The following is a 15,939-nucleotide window of genomic DNA, read 5'->3' as shown; positions in this document are numbered from 1 at the left end:
CCTTACCCCAGTCACACACAGCAAAATATGAAATGCAATGCTTCTCTTAAAGGATAAAGAATGTATAAATTATTGTTTCACTTCATCTTAGTCTCACAATGAGTTACATACTTAGTCTGTAATAAAACAACAGAGCACAGTTAAACATAAGACACTAATTTCATGAGCCTATTGCTTTGTTTGAAATTTTACAATGAATAGAAAGAAAAAGAGATCAGCATTGATGGAAGCAGACACATTAATCACACTATACTGTTTTTAGAAAGATGTCACACAAAGATGTCACTGAGGTCACTGTAAATTGAACAGTCATAATATGCAATAAACAGCTGTAGATTTCATAATAAGGTTTTAGATAATGATAGCATGACAGCACACATTTCATTTGCTGAGACATTAAAGCAAATACATTTTAAAATACAGCAAAGTTGTTTTCACAACAAAATTCAAGATATTCTAAATAGGGAAGTACATTAACATAACACTGGCTAATGTCTGCTGTTTAATGTTTTCAGGGGCAAAGCTGTTAACACAGCACAGATGCACTTCCATTGATAAGTCAAAAGTGCTCTGAACAATACATTTGCATTAATTATGCGTTGCAATTATATGTGCATGACATTTACTGTAGTATATATGTTTCACATAGGCATTCTGACAATGACATACAGACAATGTAAGCACTACCTACTAGCAGTACCAAACATTGAATTGCTATATCTTGCTTTTGGTACCTTTGAAGTGCCATTAAGTTTGGAGTATGGATACAAGTTTCTGTCAGATTTGCTTGTTCTGAATTTGCACTCTCAAAAGCTGCTTGCATAAATCTGAGTCATTACTACACCACCTAGCAGACAGAAGAAAGCAAACAACAGTCTGTGAAGAGTGTAATACTAATTTTCTGAAAGATGCAGATAAAAGGAACAATTTGAAAGTGTTAGTTAACACTTGTAAGATGTGTTCTGTCATTAATGTTCCCACCAGAATGACACAGGAAATAACTACATTAACTGACAATATTTTCATAGGTGCATTTAATCAGTGATATAAAACTTTATGCAGCTGTGAATGGTCTCTCTAACAATGATTGCAACTGGCCATACTAAATAATGTATTTAATTACAATGAAGTGGTACTATACAAAACAGAAAAATTAATGAACAGGCAACTGAAAGTTTCAAGGCAGCCTTACAGGGAGCTGTCTGGAGGGATGTGTATAATGTGACAGATATCAGTTCAAAATTTAATATATTTACATAACGGTTTCTAACAACCTTTAACAGCTGTTTTCCCAAGAATACCGTCCAGTATTGCACTAATAAGACATTAAAAAACTGGATTTGAAAAGGAATGTAATTACCTCCCCCAAAATGAAAAACTCTCATGATTTTGACAATATCTGAAGTAATGTACTTGCCTCCTGTTCTTCACATATATGTGATGTATTCAGTCACATCTACAACATATCACTTACTGTGGCAGGCTCAAACATTCTCTCGTCAGACCCCTTTACAAAAAAGATAATAACACAGATATTAATCCAGGACAGAAAGAATGTCAGCCAGCTAACAGTGCAGCTATCATCACTGCATTACCGACAGTCATGTAGACTCAATGTAATTACAACATATTCCAATCAAAATTATGCATGTACAAGTAGTCTATGAACCTTGAATAATTACAGAGAGCCTACACGACTAACTATAATGTACTGATTATAGCTGCACTGTTAGCTCAACTCTAGATTTGCATTGTAACAGACAGATGATATTATGACCAATACTGACCATTTTTCAGTTCTGGATTACATCAGTGATGGGGCACAACCATTCTCATGGCATCGAACATGACAGATATTAATAATAACCAACCAATCAGAATACTTGCCTCCTTCTTGAGAGTACTTTTAGTGGAAAAAATTATGTATGCAAGAACCATAACCTACCACTTTGAAATAAGACACTTAGTCAGTCTCAACTAGAATTTCAAGAGGGGCTCTCCAATGAACAGACATTTTTTCCAAATCACAAATCAGATTACACAAAATGTAAATGACAAAAACTGCCAACTGGTATTATCTGTGACTTGCCAAATGCAGCTCATTGTGCAATTCATAGTATCCTCCTAATGGAGCTCAAAGATTATGGTAAAAGAGATCTTATTGGTATATGATTTTCATCCCATCCAACTAAAAGGCCATAGAGTGTTGTATTAAGAAACCCTCAGAGTGTACACAATGAAACATCATCTTCACAATGAGGAATAATCACTACAGGCATTCCACAGGACTCAGTATACACCCACTCTTGTTCTTGTAATATGTAAATGATCTTCCATTATACATCCAAGACTCAGAAATAGTTCTCTTTGTGACACTCCAAATATTGCAACTGAGCCTAATGGAGTAACTTCAACATTAGAAAATATAAATGACATGTTCCTAAAAATTAATAACTGATTCCCTGTGACTGAAATTACATAAAACACAGTAGCCACATATGTAATAGCTCTCTGAAGCAGGGCATTTTCCCAGTTAGACTGAAGTGTGCCATTGTTAAACCACCGCATAAAAAAGGGGATACGTCTGATGTCAACAACTACCACCCAATCTCTCTTCTGACTGCCTTATCCCAAATTCTTGAAAAAGCAATGTATTGAAGAGTAGCTTAACACCTTTGTAAAAATAAAGTTTTAACAAAATGTCAGTTTGGTTTCCAGAAAGGTTTTTCAATCAAAAATGCTATATATACTTTCACTAATGAAATATTAAATGCTCTGAGTAACTGTAAGTCACCCGTTGGGATTTTTTGTGATCTCTCAAAGGCCTCTGATTGTGTAAGTCATGGAATGCTTGATGAGGGGTTGAACTGGAAAAAACACACTGAACATCTGCTGAAACATTTCAGTTCAGCTAATTATTCTATTAGGGTTATTGCAAATTTTGGCAATATACATCTCGGTAAATTAGCTTACCATGCCTGTTCTCATTCTCTGCTTTTGTATGGTGTCATATTCTGGGGTAACTCATCATTGGGTAAAAGAGTGTTCATTGCACAAAAGCGTGTAATCAGAATAATTGCTGGAGCTCATCCAAGATCATCCTGCAGACACTTATTTAAAGAGCTACAGATCGTCACTGTAGCCTCACAATATATATATATTCACTTACGAAATTTGTTATTAACAATCCAAACAAATTCAAAAGTAATAGCAGTGTACATGGCTACAACACTAGGAGAAAGGATGATCTTCACTACTTCAGGTTAAATCTAACTTTGGCTCAGACGGGGGTAAATTATGCTGCCACAAAAGTCTTTCGTCACTTACCTAATAGCAACAAACGTCTGACAGATAGCTGTATAGCATTTAAAAGAAAATTAAAAGAATTTCTTAATGGCAACTCCTTCTACTCACTAGATGAATTTTTGGATATAGTAAGTAGGTAATTGCCGCAACCCGCACAAAAAAAAAAAAAGGTCATGTAATATTTTGTGTAATGTAGTATCTTGTATAGACACCTTTTATTAACCCGACATATTTCACATCATTACGAAGTGTTGTATTCATGATCTATGGAACAAGTACTACTCTAATCTAATCTAATCTAATCAGTGATGCACAAGGCACAGTGACACCATCAGAAATAATTCATGAGGGTAAATCAACAAATGAAAGAGAATATTCTAAATTATTAAGTGTTTAAATTGCTAAGAATCTGAACTGGAATTCTCATGTTGTAGATCTTAAATGTCTAAGCTCTGTTACTCTTGTGTTATGGTCAACTTGAGATTTTGGAGGTGAAAATGTCAAAAAATTGACTTGTTTTTCCTACTTTCTTACTCTACTACCTTATGGCATCATATTCTGGGAACCTCATCATTAAGGAAGAAAGTGTGAGCTGCACAGAAATTTGTAATATGAAAACATGTGGTGTTGGCTCTAGAACCTCTTATTGACAACTCTGTAAACAGTTCAGCAGATTTACAACAGCCTTACAGAACATTTTCTACCTATGAAGTTGGTTGTCAAAAATCAATCACAGTTTGAAAACAACAGTAATCTTCATAAACAGCAGAAATATACAAGATTTACACTGTCACTCGGCCTTGGTGTAGCATAGAAAGGAGTGATGTACTCAGCCATAAAAATCTTTACCACATCACGTACCCAGTGAAGCGAAGAATTTAGTGTATAATAAAATTGACTTTGGACACATTGTGTGTGTGTGTGTGTGTGTGTGTGTGTGTGTGTGTGTGTGTGTGTGCGTGCATCATTCAAATAAAAAGAAATCTAAGAAGTCATTTGAATGGTCAGCATATTGCCATATTTTCCAATGACAAGATGGAATATAATAGTAAAACTCGATCATTTCCTATCACAGCAAGAGATCACAATTATGATCCACACAATATAACAATAACTATTTAGCAGAAACAACTTCATAATGATCTAGGTATTGAAGATGAACACAAATATTTTTCCTGCAGGGTAAAGATTTCAGAACTGCCAGTTTGATGTTGATTGTGTGAGATTAAAAAACATCATGTCTTAAGAACTAAATTTGTAAGAAGTACATAAAACTTACTGTATGTCAAACAATTGATATTATTTTATCTAATTAGAATTTTTATGTTGGATTTCTTTGATACCTTAATGTCTATAGTTCATTTAAAAGAAGGGTGGTGCATCAGCTAATCATTTTAATTCAACTGACTGTGATACAAGAGGCCTGAATGTTTAACACAGTTTCATCTTACATGTATTAAAAGTGTATGTCTCTTGCAGTCAGAACCATAGTTTTTCAAACTCTTCATATGAAAATGTATCCAAAAATGTCCCCTACTATGGTACGGAGAGTATACACTCATAAATGTAGGTGAACACCACATATACTTGGGTAAAATGTTAAACACAGCTGTTAAAGTTATACAAACATTGCATGTAAATAATTTTCTTCAGAGAAAGTGTTCACTTCAAAAACATAACATTTTTGAAATGCAGCTAGTATTTAAAGCACTGTACACAGATATGACAGAAAAAGGCAACAGTAGTCACTCAGAGCAGAGCAAATGCTGTGCAAAGTGCAAAAGAGTACCAAAAATTACCCATTGCATATAAATACTGCATCAAATATGGACGTTTCTTCGGTACACGTTCTTAAGTCCTCCACTGTTACTATCCAAGCTGTCCTGTTATCCTGAGGATGTTTCGGTGTCACATGTTTTACTCTGGTCTTGAACTGCAAGTAAGTTCAAAGATAAATAATCACTTCCGAAAGAAAACCAGTATGTCACATATTTGAGAAACTCTGAAAAATAATAAATAAGGTAAACCCAATCAATTATCTTATAAATAATAAGTCAAATCATTAACCTCTTCAAACACCAAATTTTACTGCACTAATGATGTATTCAAGTGTTAACATGACAAGAAACCTTCACAGGAGAGCTGTTTCATTGTAGTTATATTTCTTCTGTGGAACAGAACTTAAAGTAAACACAATGACTTTTTGTTTTCAGCTGCCATATAATAACCCCATTATGGCATAGATAGAAAATATCAAACAATGCCCCATAACTGTGAACCTACTTCTTGTAGAGACTTTTACAATGGTGCTTTTGGCTGCACCTCTTCTGGAAAGCACATATTTATGACTGCTTGCAAAAGCTGAATCCAGTTACCTTTCTCACTAGAATGACATTCACAGACAGTACCAGAAGCATACTGAAACTTGTTTATTTTATTGAAATTTATTTCATGACATCATACTGGATAATATTTACAGAGACTAACAGTATTTTCAGCACAAAGCTAGCCATTTTGACCATAGAGGGTGATAACAGAATAACATCAAGCAGGTCTTTATTTAATGAGCTAAGAATTCTTGTATCAACAAGGGAAACTTGGAGTCTTACCCCCATTCCCCTAATCAAGAAGTCTGAGGTGCTGTCTTCCACTGAAACAAAACTGATCCATTGAAACTCACTTCACCAGTTGGAAAACCTGTTGTCCTGTGTCAAGAGGAGGCAAATGTAAGAAGGGTACAGGTTCAATAATCGTTGGCAGTTCAAACATATGGTGAAAAATGGTATCCCTTATGGAAATGGCAGCAAAGCATGAGAAGTAACACCACATGCACCCGTGTATGTCTGAGGGAATCATACAACATGTCAAAGAGGCTATTCTGGCAGCCATTCAGGGAGCAGGGTGCAACCAACTGCAAATTGTGACAGAAATTGGAAGCAATGACACCTTTCATCTAGGATGTGATATCATTCTTGGATCATTCCAGTGACTGGCAATAAAGTTTGAGAAGCCTAGCCTTGCTTATGGACTTTCAACAAAGCTTACAGCACAGAGCATGGTAACCAGAACTGATCATGACCCATGGTTCTGGGTTACAGGATGGATGGTATAACTAAATCAGAGACTTTGAATTTCTCTGCCTGGGGACTGGGTGTTTGTGTTGTCCTCATAATTTCATCATCATCATCATCATTTGTGACAGTGGCTAGATGGGCTGTGAAAAAAATTGGACTGTGTAAAAAAGTTGGGACCTTTTATGAGTGCTGATGATCATGCAGTTTAGTGCCCTACAAACAAAACGTCAGAGACTTTGAAGGTTTTGCGGCAGGCTAGGCTGTGAATTCCTGAACTCATGTCATATGGTTGAGAACTTAGGATCCCCCTAAATGGGCCAGGTGTACACTACACATGACAGGCTCCTACCCAGGTAGCTGGCTGTGTGGGGTACACACAAGGGTATTTAAAGATTAGACAGTACTTCATCCAGCCCAGATGGCAACAAGCTGGTAAAGATGTGGAAGTGTCAGTATAAGATCCAAAGGGACGCCCATGCATGTGAGAGTACTAATATCCTAGTGACTAACTGCTAAAGCATTTGAAACAAAGTTCCAAAATTGGAAGCATTCCTAAAAAGCAGTGCAGCTCACATAATATTTGGTACAGAAGGTTGGCTAAAACCTGAAATGGATTATAGTGGGATTTTAGGCGAAAATTTAAGTGTGTATCAAAAGGACAGACTGATGGTAAATGGAGGTGGTGTCACTATCACAGTAAATAAGAACTCAAATTCACCGAGGTAGAAACTGAAATTGCTTGTGAGATTTTCTGTGTAAGACTCAGTATCAGGGTGAGCATATACCTATAATCAGATGCTTCTATCAACTACCAAACACCCCTCCAGGCATAACCAAAAACTTTAGAGAAACATAAGTTCCCTAGTATATAAGTTCCCCAATCACAATGTCATCATTGGAAGAGACTTTAATCATCCAATAATCAATTGTGAAAATCACAGTTTTGTAAGTAGCTGGAATCACAAGACACCCTATGAAGGATTACTAAATACCTTCTTGAGCGCTGTCTAGAACAGATTGTTCAGTTATGTATTCATGATGGAAATATATTGGATATAATAGCAACAAACAGACCTCACTTCTTTGAGGATGGTCACACTGAAATTGGTATCAGAGAACATGAAGTACCTGTTGCAGCAGTGATTACCACAGTACAAAAGGCAACTAAAACAAATAGAATGATTTATATGTTTAGTTAACTAGATAAAGAAGCAATATAGTGCCATATCTAAGTAAGGAACTTGAAACACTAAACTCTGGAGAAGAGCATGTAGAAGAACTGTGGCTTAGGTTTAGAAGAAAGCTGACCATTCTCTTGATAGATGCCTAGCAGAACAGTTCATGATGTGAGGAGAAACAGAGACTATTGTATAATAGATGTAAAACAAAGTATAGGTTTATAGATAGGATTATGCTGAATGAAACGTGTTTGTCTATTAAGAGCACAGTGTGTTGAAGCTTCAATGATGACCATAGCAGAATATTAATGAAAGAGCTCTCACAAAATCCAAAAAAATTTGGGCATATTTAAAGGCTATTAGTGGTGTCATAATTAGTGTTCAGATACTCACAGGTGAGACAGGAACTGAAATTGAAGGTAGCAAAGCAAAAGCAGAATGCTAAACTCTGTTGTCAAATATTTCTTTATGAAGGAAATTTATGGCCATTCCCAGTTTAATTCTTGCACTACTGCAAAGATGAGGGATATAGATATTATTGTCAACTGTATTGATAAACAGCTGTAATCACCACAACTGAACAAGGCTCCAGATCCTGATGCAATTCCTGTCAGATTCTATACTGAATTTGCAGCTCTCTTAACTATAATCTATCGAGATGCATCAAACTAAAAAGCATGTCCAGTTATTATAAGAAAGCAAATGTCACACCTATCTACAAGAAGGGTAGCAGAAGTGATCCACAAAACTACTGTCCAATATTCCCCGAAACCCATTTGTGCTACAGTCTTTGAAAACGTTCTCAGCTCAAACACAATGTGAGATTTTGAACATATTGACCTCTTCCATGTCAACCAGTGCAGATTCCAAAAAAATCAATCATTTGAATTGTAACTCTTACTTTTCTCACAACATTCTGAAAGCCATGGATCAATGCAGTCAGGCAGATGCAATATTTCTTGATTTCTGACAAGCATTTGAGTCAGTGCCACACCTATGATTATTACTGAAACTATGATTGTATGGGTTATCAAGCAAAATTTGTCACAGGCTTTAGGATTTCTTGGCAGGGAGGGCACATCACATTACCTTGGGTTGACAGTCATTGACAGATAGAAGTAATATCAGGTGTGCCCCAAGGATGTGTGTTAGGACCCTTTCTGTTCATGTTGTATATTAATGACCCCCACATACAGTCATTTAGCGCCTTGAGATGACTTAAAACTAGCCTCAGATCAACAGTGACTCAGTCAAGACTTGCCCACCTACTCTTCCTTCATGTCCATCAAGACAGGGCTTGAAAAATTAATCTTATGGACGTCATGAAAGAATTTGCTTCCCAAACTGTCAAAAGGAAAACTACATTTGGAAATTGTACATAAAATTTTTTAGTCTAAATAAAAACAAAATAAATGCCTTCTTCTTTTTCAAATAAATTATGTTTTTCTCTTTCTCACTAAGATGTGATGCACGGAATTTGTAAAATAGTAATAACAACACAAGGTTTCTCTCTGGCTGGTTCATACTGCAGTCTATAGCAAATATGAACTCCTTTTCGTAAATAATCTCAAAACAAAGTAGAATCAGTGTCTTCCCAGACAAATGGCGTCTTTTTAAAAATTAAAGCAATGAAATTGTTTTCAAGAGCATGACCTATAAAACTGGATCCATATTAATATTGATCTGTTGTTTCTCTCTGTAGAACAACATAGTGCTGATATGAAACTTCCTGGCAGATTAAAACTGTGTGCCCGACCGAGACTCGAACTCGGGACCTTTGCCGCTGCAGAGTGAAAATCTCATTCTGGAAACATAGTGCTGATTACCTAACACTCATTCCCACTCTATCGGTATCCATGTACATGTATTCTTAACAGTTTTGCTGAAAGACAAAATCAGTAAATGGGTTTCTTTGCCCCCCTCTAAAGAAATAGTTGGTACACCACTGGCTACAACTTCCGTAAACTGTCAGCCCCTTCAACATTGTTATGATCAGCCTTGACTGTAACTGAAAACAGCGGTAAATGCTAGTCAATGAAAGTGCTGCGGATGTAGCGATCAAGGCATATGGCTGGAGACTGTTGAAGCCATGTTCGATTTCCAAACACATTCTTCAGTTTCTTTTTATAATCTTTACTATTAACATGCAATTTTCATTTGAATCTTATCTAGGCAGTGTACACTTTAGTAAAGCTACCGAATTCCCCAACTTCTACAACCATTGGGGCTTTTGTTGTGTTCTTCAGCCTGAAGACGGGTTTGATGCAGCTCTCCATGCTACTGTATCCTCTGCAACCCTCTCAATCTCCAAATATTTACTGCAATGTATATCCTTCTGAGTTTGCATACTGTATTCATCTCTTGGTCTCCCTCTACAATTTTTGACTGCCCCCCCTCCCCCAAGCACTAGGCTGCATATGGTCAATTACTAACATTAGTACTTGTATCCATTAAGTGGTTATAAGTTCAGCTAACAATGACTTTTCCTTGCTTTTTGAAGAAATTTCAGGTGCAGATTCACAGTTCCAAAAAGAGCAACACATAGTTGACCACTTAGTGACGATTATTTACTTATTATTTCCGAAACTTCTTTAACTACTAGTATTACCAGCCAAGCAATTTTTTTTAAAAAAAAGGAGGGGGGCGGGCACAGGTTTATGTGTTACTTGTGCCACTCCTAACTTCTGCAAAATAAATGAAGAATTATTACTGAAGACCTGAGAACTCTTTATGGTAGTTTCATGAAGCTCTACAGTTTTTGCCCTCTACAGCACCCTCTAGTACCATGGAAGTCATTCCCTCATGTCTTAGCAGATGATCTATCATCCTGTCCCTTCTCCTTATCAGTGTTTTCCACATATTCCTTTCCTCTCCGATTCTGCGTAGAACCTCCTCATTCCTTACCTTATCAGTCCACCTAATTTTCAACATTCGTCTATAGCACCACATCTCAGATGCTTCGATTCTCTTCTGTTCCGGTTTTCCCACAGTCCATGTTTCACTACCATACAATGCTGTACTACAGACATACAGCCTCAGAAATTTCTTCCTCAAATTAACGCCGGTATTTGATATTAGTAGACTTCTCTTGGCCAGAAATGCCTTTTTTGCCATAGCGAGTCTGCTTTCGATATCCTCCTTGCTCCATCCGTCATTGGTTATTTTACTGCCTAGGTAGCAGAATTCCTTAACTTCATTGACTTCGTGATCATCAATCCTGACGTTAAGTTTCTCGCTGTTCTCATTTCTACTACTTCTCATTACCTTCGTCTTTCTCCGATTTACTCTCAAACCATACTGTGTACTCATTAGACTGTTCATTCCGTTCAGCAGATCATTTAATTCTTCTTCACTTTCATTCAGGATAGCAATGTCATCAGCAAATCGTATCATTCATATCCTTTCACCTTGTATTTTAATTCCACTCCTGAACCTTTCTTTTATTTCCATCATTGCTTCCTCGATGTACAGATTGAAGAGTAGGGGCAAAAGGCTACAGCCTTGTCTTACACCCTTCTTAATACGAGCACTTCGTTCTTGATCGTCCATTCTTATTATTCCCTCTTGGTTGTTGTACATATTGTATATGACCCATCTCTCCCTATAGCTCACCCCTACTTTTTTCAGAATCTTGAACAGCTTGCACCATTTTATATTGTTGAATGCTTTTTCCAGGTCGACAAATCCTATGAAAGTGTCTTGATTTTTCTTTACCCTTGCTTCCATTATTAGCCGTAACGTCAGAATTGCCTCTCTCGTCCCTTTATTTTTCCTAAAGCCAAACTGATGGTCACCTAGCGCATTCTCAATTTTCTTTTCCATTCTTCTGTATGTTATTCTTGTAAGCAGCTTCGATCCATGAGCTGTTAAGCTGATTGTGCGATAATTCTCGCACTTGTCAGCTCTTGCCGTCTTCGGAATTGTGTGGATAATGCTTTTCCGAAAGTCAGATGGTATATCGCCAGACTCATATATTCTACACACCAACGTGAATAGTCGTTTTGTTGCCACTTCCCCCAATGATTTTAGAAATTCTGATGGAATGTTATCTATCCCTTCTGCCTTATTTGACTGTAAGTCCTCCAAAGCTCTTTTAAATTCCGATTCTAATACTGGATCCCCTATCTCTTCTAAATCGACTCCTGTTTCTTCTTCTATCACATCAGACAAATCTTCACCCTCATAGAGGATTTCAATGTATTCTTTCCACCTATCTTCTCTCTCCTCTGCATTTAACAATGGAATTCCCGTTGCACTCTTAATGTTACCAACGTTGCTTTTAATGTCACCAAAGGTTGTTTTGACTTTCCTGTATGCTGAGTCTGTCCTTCCGACAATCATATCTTTTTCGATGTCTTCACATTTTTCCTGCAGCCATTTCATCTTAGCTTCCCTGCACTTCCTATTTATTTCATTCCTCAGTGACTTGTATTTCTGTATTCCTGATTTTCCCGGAACATGTTTGTACCTCCTCCTTTCTTCAATCAACTGAAGTATTTCTTCTGTTACCCATCGTTTCTTCGCAGCTACCTTCTTTGTACCTATGTTTTCCTTCCCAACTTCTGTGATGGCCCTTTTTAGAGATGTCCATTCCTCTTCAACTGTACTGCCTACTGCGCTATTCCTTATTGCTGTATCTATAGCGGTAGAGAACTTCAAACGTATCTCGTCATTCCTTAGTACTTCCGTATCCCACTTCTTTGCGTATTGATTCTTCCTGACTAATGTCTTGAACTTCAGCCTACTCTTCATCACTACTATATTGTGATCTGAGTCTATATCTGCTCCTGGGTATGCCTTACAATCCAGTATCTGATTTCGGAATCTCTCTCTGACCATGATGTAATCTAATTGAAATCTTCCCGTATCTCCCGGCCTTTTCCAAGTATACCTCCTCCTCTTGTGATTCTTGAAAAGGTATTCGCTATTACTAGCTGAAACTTGTTACAGAACTCAATTAGTCTTTCTCCTCTTTCATTCCTTGTTCCAAGCCCATATTCTCCTGTAACCTTTTCTTCTACTCCTTCCCCTACAACTGCATTCCAGTCGCCCACGACTATTAGATTTTCGCCCTCTTTACATACTGCATTACCCTTTCAATATCCTCATACACTTTCTCTATCTGTCCATCTTCAGCTTGCGATGTATACCTGAACTATCGTTGTCGGTGTTGGTCTGCTGTCAATTCTGATTAGAACAACCCGGTCACTGAACTGTTCACAGTAACACACCCTCTGCCCTACCTTCCTATTCATAACGAATCCTACACCTGTTATACCATTTTCTGCTGCTGTTGATATTACCCGATACTCATCTGACCAGAAATCCTTGTCTTCCTTCCACTTCACTTCACTGACCCCTACTATATCTAGATTGAGCCTTTGCATTTCCCTTTTCAGATTTTCTAGTTTCCCTACCACGTTCAAGCTTCTGACATTCCACGCCCCGACTCGTAGAACGCTATCCTTTTGTTGATTATTCAATCTTTTTCTCATGGTAACCTCCCACTTGGCAGTCCCCTCCCGGAGATCCAAATGGAGGACTATTCCAGAATCTTTTGCCAATGGAGAGATCATCATGACACTTCTTCAAATATAGGCCACATGTCCTGTGGATACACGTTACATATCTTTAATGCAGTGGTTTCCATTGCCTTCTGCATCCTCTTCCAGATTTAAGTTTTACATGATTTCCCTAAATTGCTCAAGGCAAATGCTGAGATGGTTACCTTCAAAAACACATCACCTATTTTATTCCCCATCATTTTGTAATTCGAACTTGTGCTTCATCTTTAATGACAGAGCTGTTGATGGCATGTTAAAATCTAATTGTCCTTATCTGAAGTAAAATGTCATTCTGGAATAACTTTCTTATAAAATAGCCTACCTCATTAGACATTATCCTGCATTTGGCAGACGTATGTTGTTGGACAGGCATACAGTTTAATGTAGTGAGCTATGTTTGCGAGTGCATCATTTGCACAACAGTCAATAACAGAACACGATTCAAGGTCCGACATCTGCACCACCGCAATTTTGATCCAATCGTGCGTCATCAACAGGCAATTTGTGGTTGCATCATTGCTCTTGTGAAGGTAGGGGTTTGATAATATATGAAACTGAAGCATAGTAAGGTATCCCTGAGTGCAGCCATCAAGTAGTCTCTATGATATACATTGACTCTACTGACTAGCATTCACTGAGGACAATAGCAATCATGACTAATGAGACATAGTGGCAAATCGGTATTTTTTTCCCACAGAAAATTATTCTCTAGAACTACTATATTGATCACAAGATGTCTGTTTCAGCATCAAATGTATTCATAAGTCATCTTGCAACAGTCATTTATCTGTGGCTTTAGGGGTGGATGTGTTCCCATGGACTTGGAATGCCTCAGAGGATAGATGATTAACTCGATTGTTGAAATGGTGCTTCCATTCCTTTTATTTTATAGTGCCTCCAGTGCAGGTTGGGGTGGTTATGAGCCAGGCTGGTGTGAGTGGTTGCTGACAGCAAGGTGGGGGCCCAGGAGGCTCCAGAGAAAGGCAGCTGCAAATGTAACAAGTTCTTCATTGAAGCATCTGAACTGCTTGATACACTAGGTCAGTGGCTGGATGGTCACTTGGGCTGGCTGCTTGCATACCCTGTAATGCTGATGCAGATCCTCCATTCAGCACCGATGGCATCATTACATAAGACGGCCATGCAATTTCTGTGCCAGCAGCTTGTATACTCCATGACAGTATATCAACTATGGCTTTGGCTGATGCCCAGCTGTGTTACAGTGGTGGATGCCCACCATGAGGAGATGTCTATCCCGCAAAGGCAGTTGATGGCTGGGATGTACATGGAGCAACCCACTGCCCCATGGGCAGGAGTTGGCCATGTTGCTGGGGTTGACCTGGGATGCCCAGCTGCACTATGGCTCTAAGTCCATGGAAGGAGTTAGCGCATGGAGCTGTTGCCCTGCCTTAGCCTTGAACTGGTGATTTCTACTGGCAGGTCCATGTGACAGCCTCACCCAGCACAGCCCCATTGTCCTGGTATGGCTGTAAGACTAAGAATAATCATGTTACAGAAATGTCCAGTACTTACAGTCAGCAGCAGCATGCTTGTTATGCAAATGTGCCCCTACCAATCATGCATCCTAAAACACCTCTCCAACTGTCGGTGTGTAAATCTGCCTTACCCCTTGCTTTACTAGTCTGTGCAGTACTGGCAAATTTATTTTTCAGTACGCTAACCTGCCTCCCAAGACTGCTGAATCATTACAGTGACAACATCCAGCTTTCCCATGCCAGCAGTGTTGCTGCAATACACTGCTTAGACTCACGTTAATATCCCCATATATGGTTGTTATGCTACAATTTGAAAAAAAACCACTAGTTACATGTTAGGAACAGGTTGATAGTTTGGACGAGGAGAAGATACACAAGAAGATCAAGAATGCCTGTCTACAAGACTGTGGACACATTTACTATGACTCCAAATAATATAGCACAAGAAGAGCTACTGAATGGACCTATTACTTTTGTAGGTTGTTGTTGTTGTGGTCTTCAGTCCTGAGACTGGTTTGATGCAGCTCTCCATGCTACTCTATCCTGTGCAAGCTTCCTCATCTCCCAGTACCTACTGCAACCTACATCCTTCTGAATCTGATTAGTGTATTGATCTCTTGGTCTCCCTCTACGATTTTTACCCTCCACGCTGCCCTCCAATGTTAAATTTGTGATCCCTTGATGCCTCAAAACATGTCCCACCAACCAATCCCTTCTTCTAGTCAAGTTGTGCCACAAACTTCTCTTCTCCCCAATCCCATTCAATACCTCCTCATTAGTTACGTGATCTACCCACCTTATCTTCAGCATTCTTCTGTAGCACCACATTTCGAAAGCTTCTATTCTCTTCTTGTCCAAACTGGTTATCGTCCATGTTTCACTTCCATACATGGCTACACTCCATACAAATATTTTCAGAAACGCATTCCTGACACTTAAATCTATACTAGATGTTAACAAATTTCTCTTCTTCAGAAACGATTTCCTTGCCATTGCCAGTCTATATTTTATATCCTCTCTACTTTGACCATCATCAGTTATTTTACTCCCAAAATAGCAAAACTCCTTTACTCCCTTAAGTGTCTCATTTCCTAATCTAATCCCCTCAGCATCACTCGATTTAATTTGACTACATTCCATTATCCTCGTTTTGCTATGGTTGGTGTTCATCTTATATCCTCCTTTCAAGACACTGTCCATTCAGTTCAACTGCTCTTCCAAGTCCTTTGCTGTCTCTGACAGAATTACAATGTCATCGGCGAACCTCAAAGTTTTTACTACTTCTCCATGAATTTTAATACCTACTCCGAATTTTTCTTTT

At 38.1% G+C, this 15,939-nt stretch overlaps 1 protein-coding gene across 4 annotated transcripts in view; it reads right to left on the bottom strand.

The window, feature by feature from the left end:
- Window positions 1-15,939, bottom strand: part of LOC124721759 (flavin-containing monooxygenase FMO GS-OX5-like) — a 224,117-nt gene that overhangs the window by 75,970 nt on the left and 132,208 nt on the right. For all 4 annotated transcript variants that reach the window (XM_047246863.1, XM_047246861.1, XM_047246860.1 and 1 more), the window contains exon 4: window positions 5,106-5,239. In XM_047246863.1, the coding sequence (XP_047102819.1) occupies window positions 5,106-5,239 (134 nt within the window). The remainder of the gene's footprint in view (window positions 1-5,105; window positions 5,240-15,939) is intronic.

This window comes from Schistocerca piceifrons, chromosome X (assembly GCF_021461385.2).
Source record: "Schistocerca piceifrons isolate TAMUIC-IGC-003096 chromosome X, iqSchPice1.1, whole genome shotgun sequence".
In the NCBI taxonomy this organism is placed as follows: Eukaryota; Metazoa; Arthropoda; class Insecta; order Orthoptera; family Acrididae; genus Schistocerca; species Schistocerca piceifrons.
Note: the sequence above shows the minus strand (reverse complement) of the source record. Positions and strands in the feature narration are given on the sequence as shown.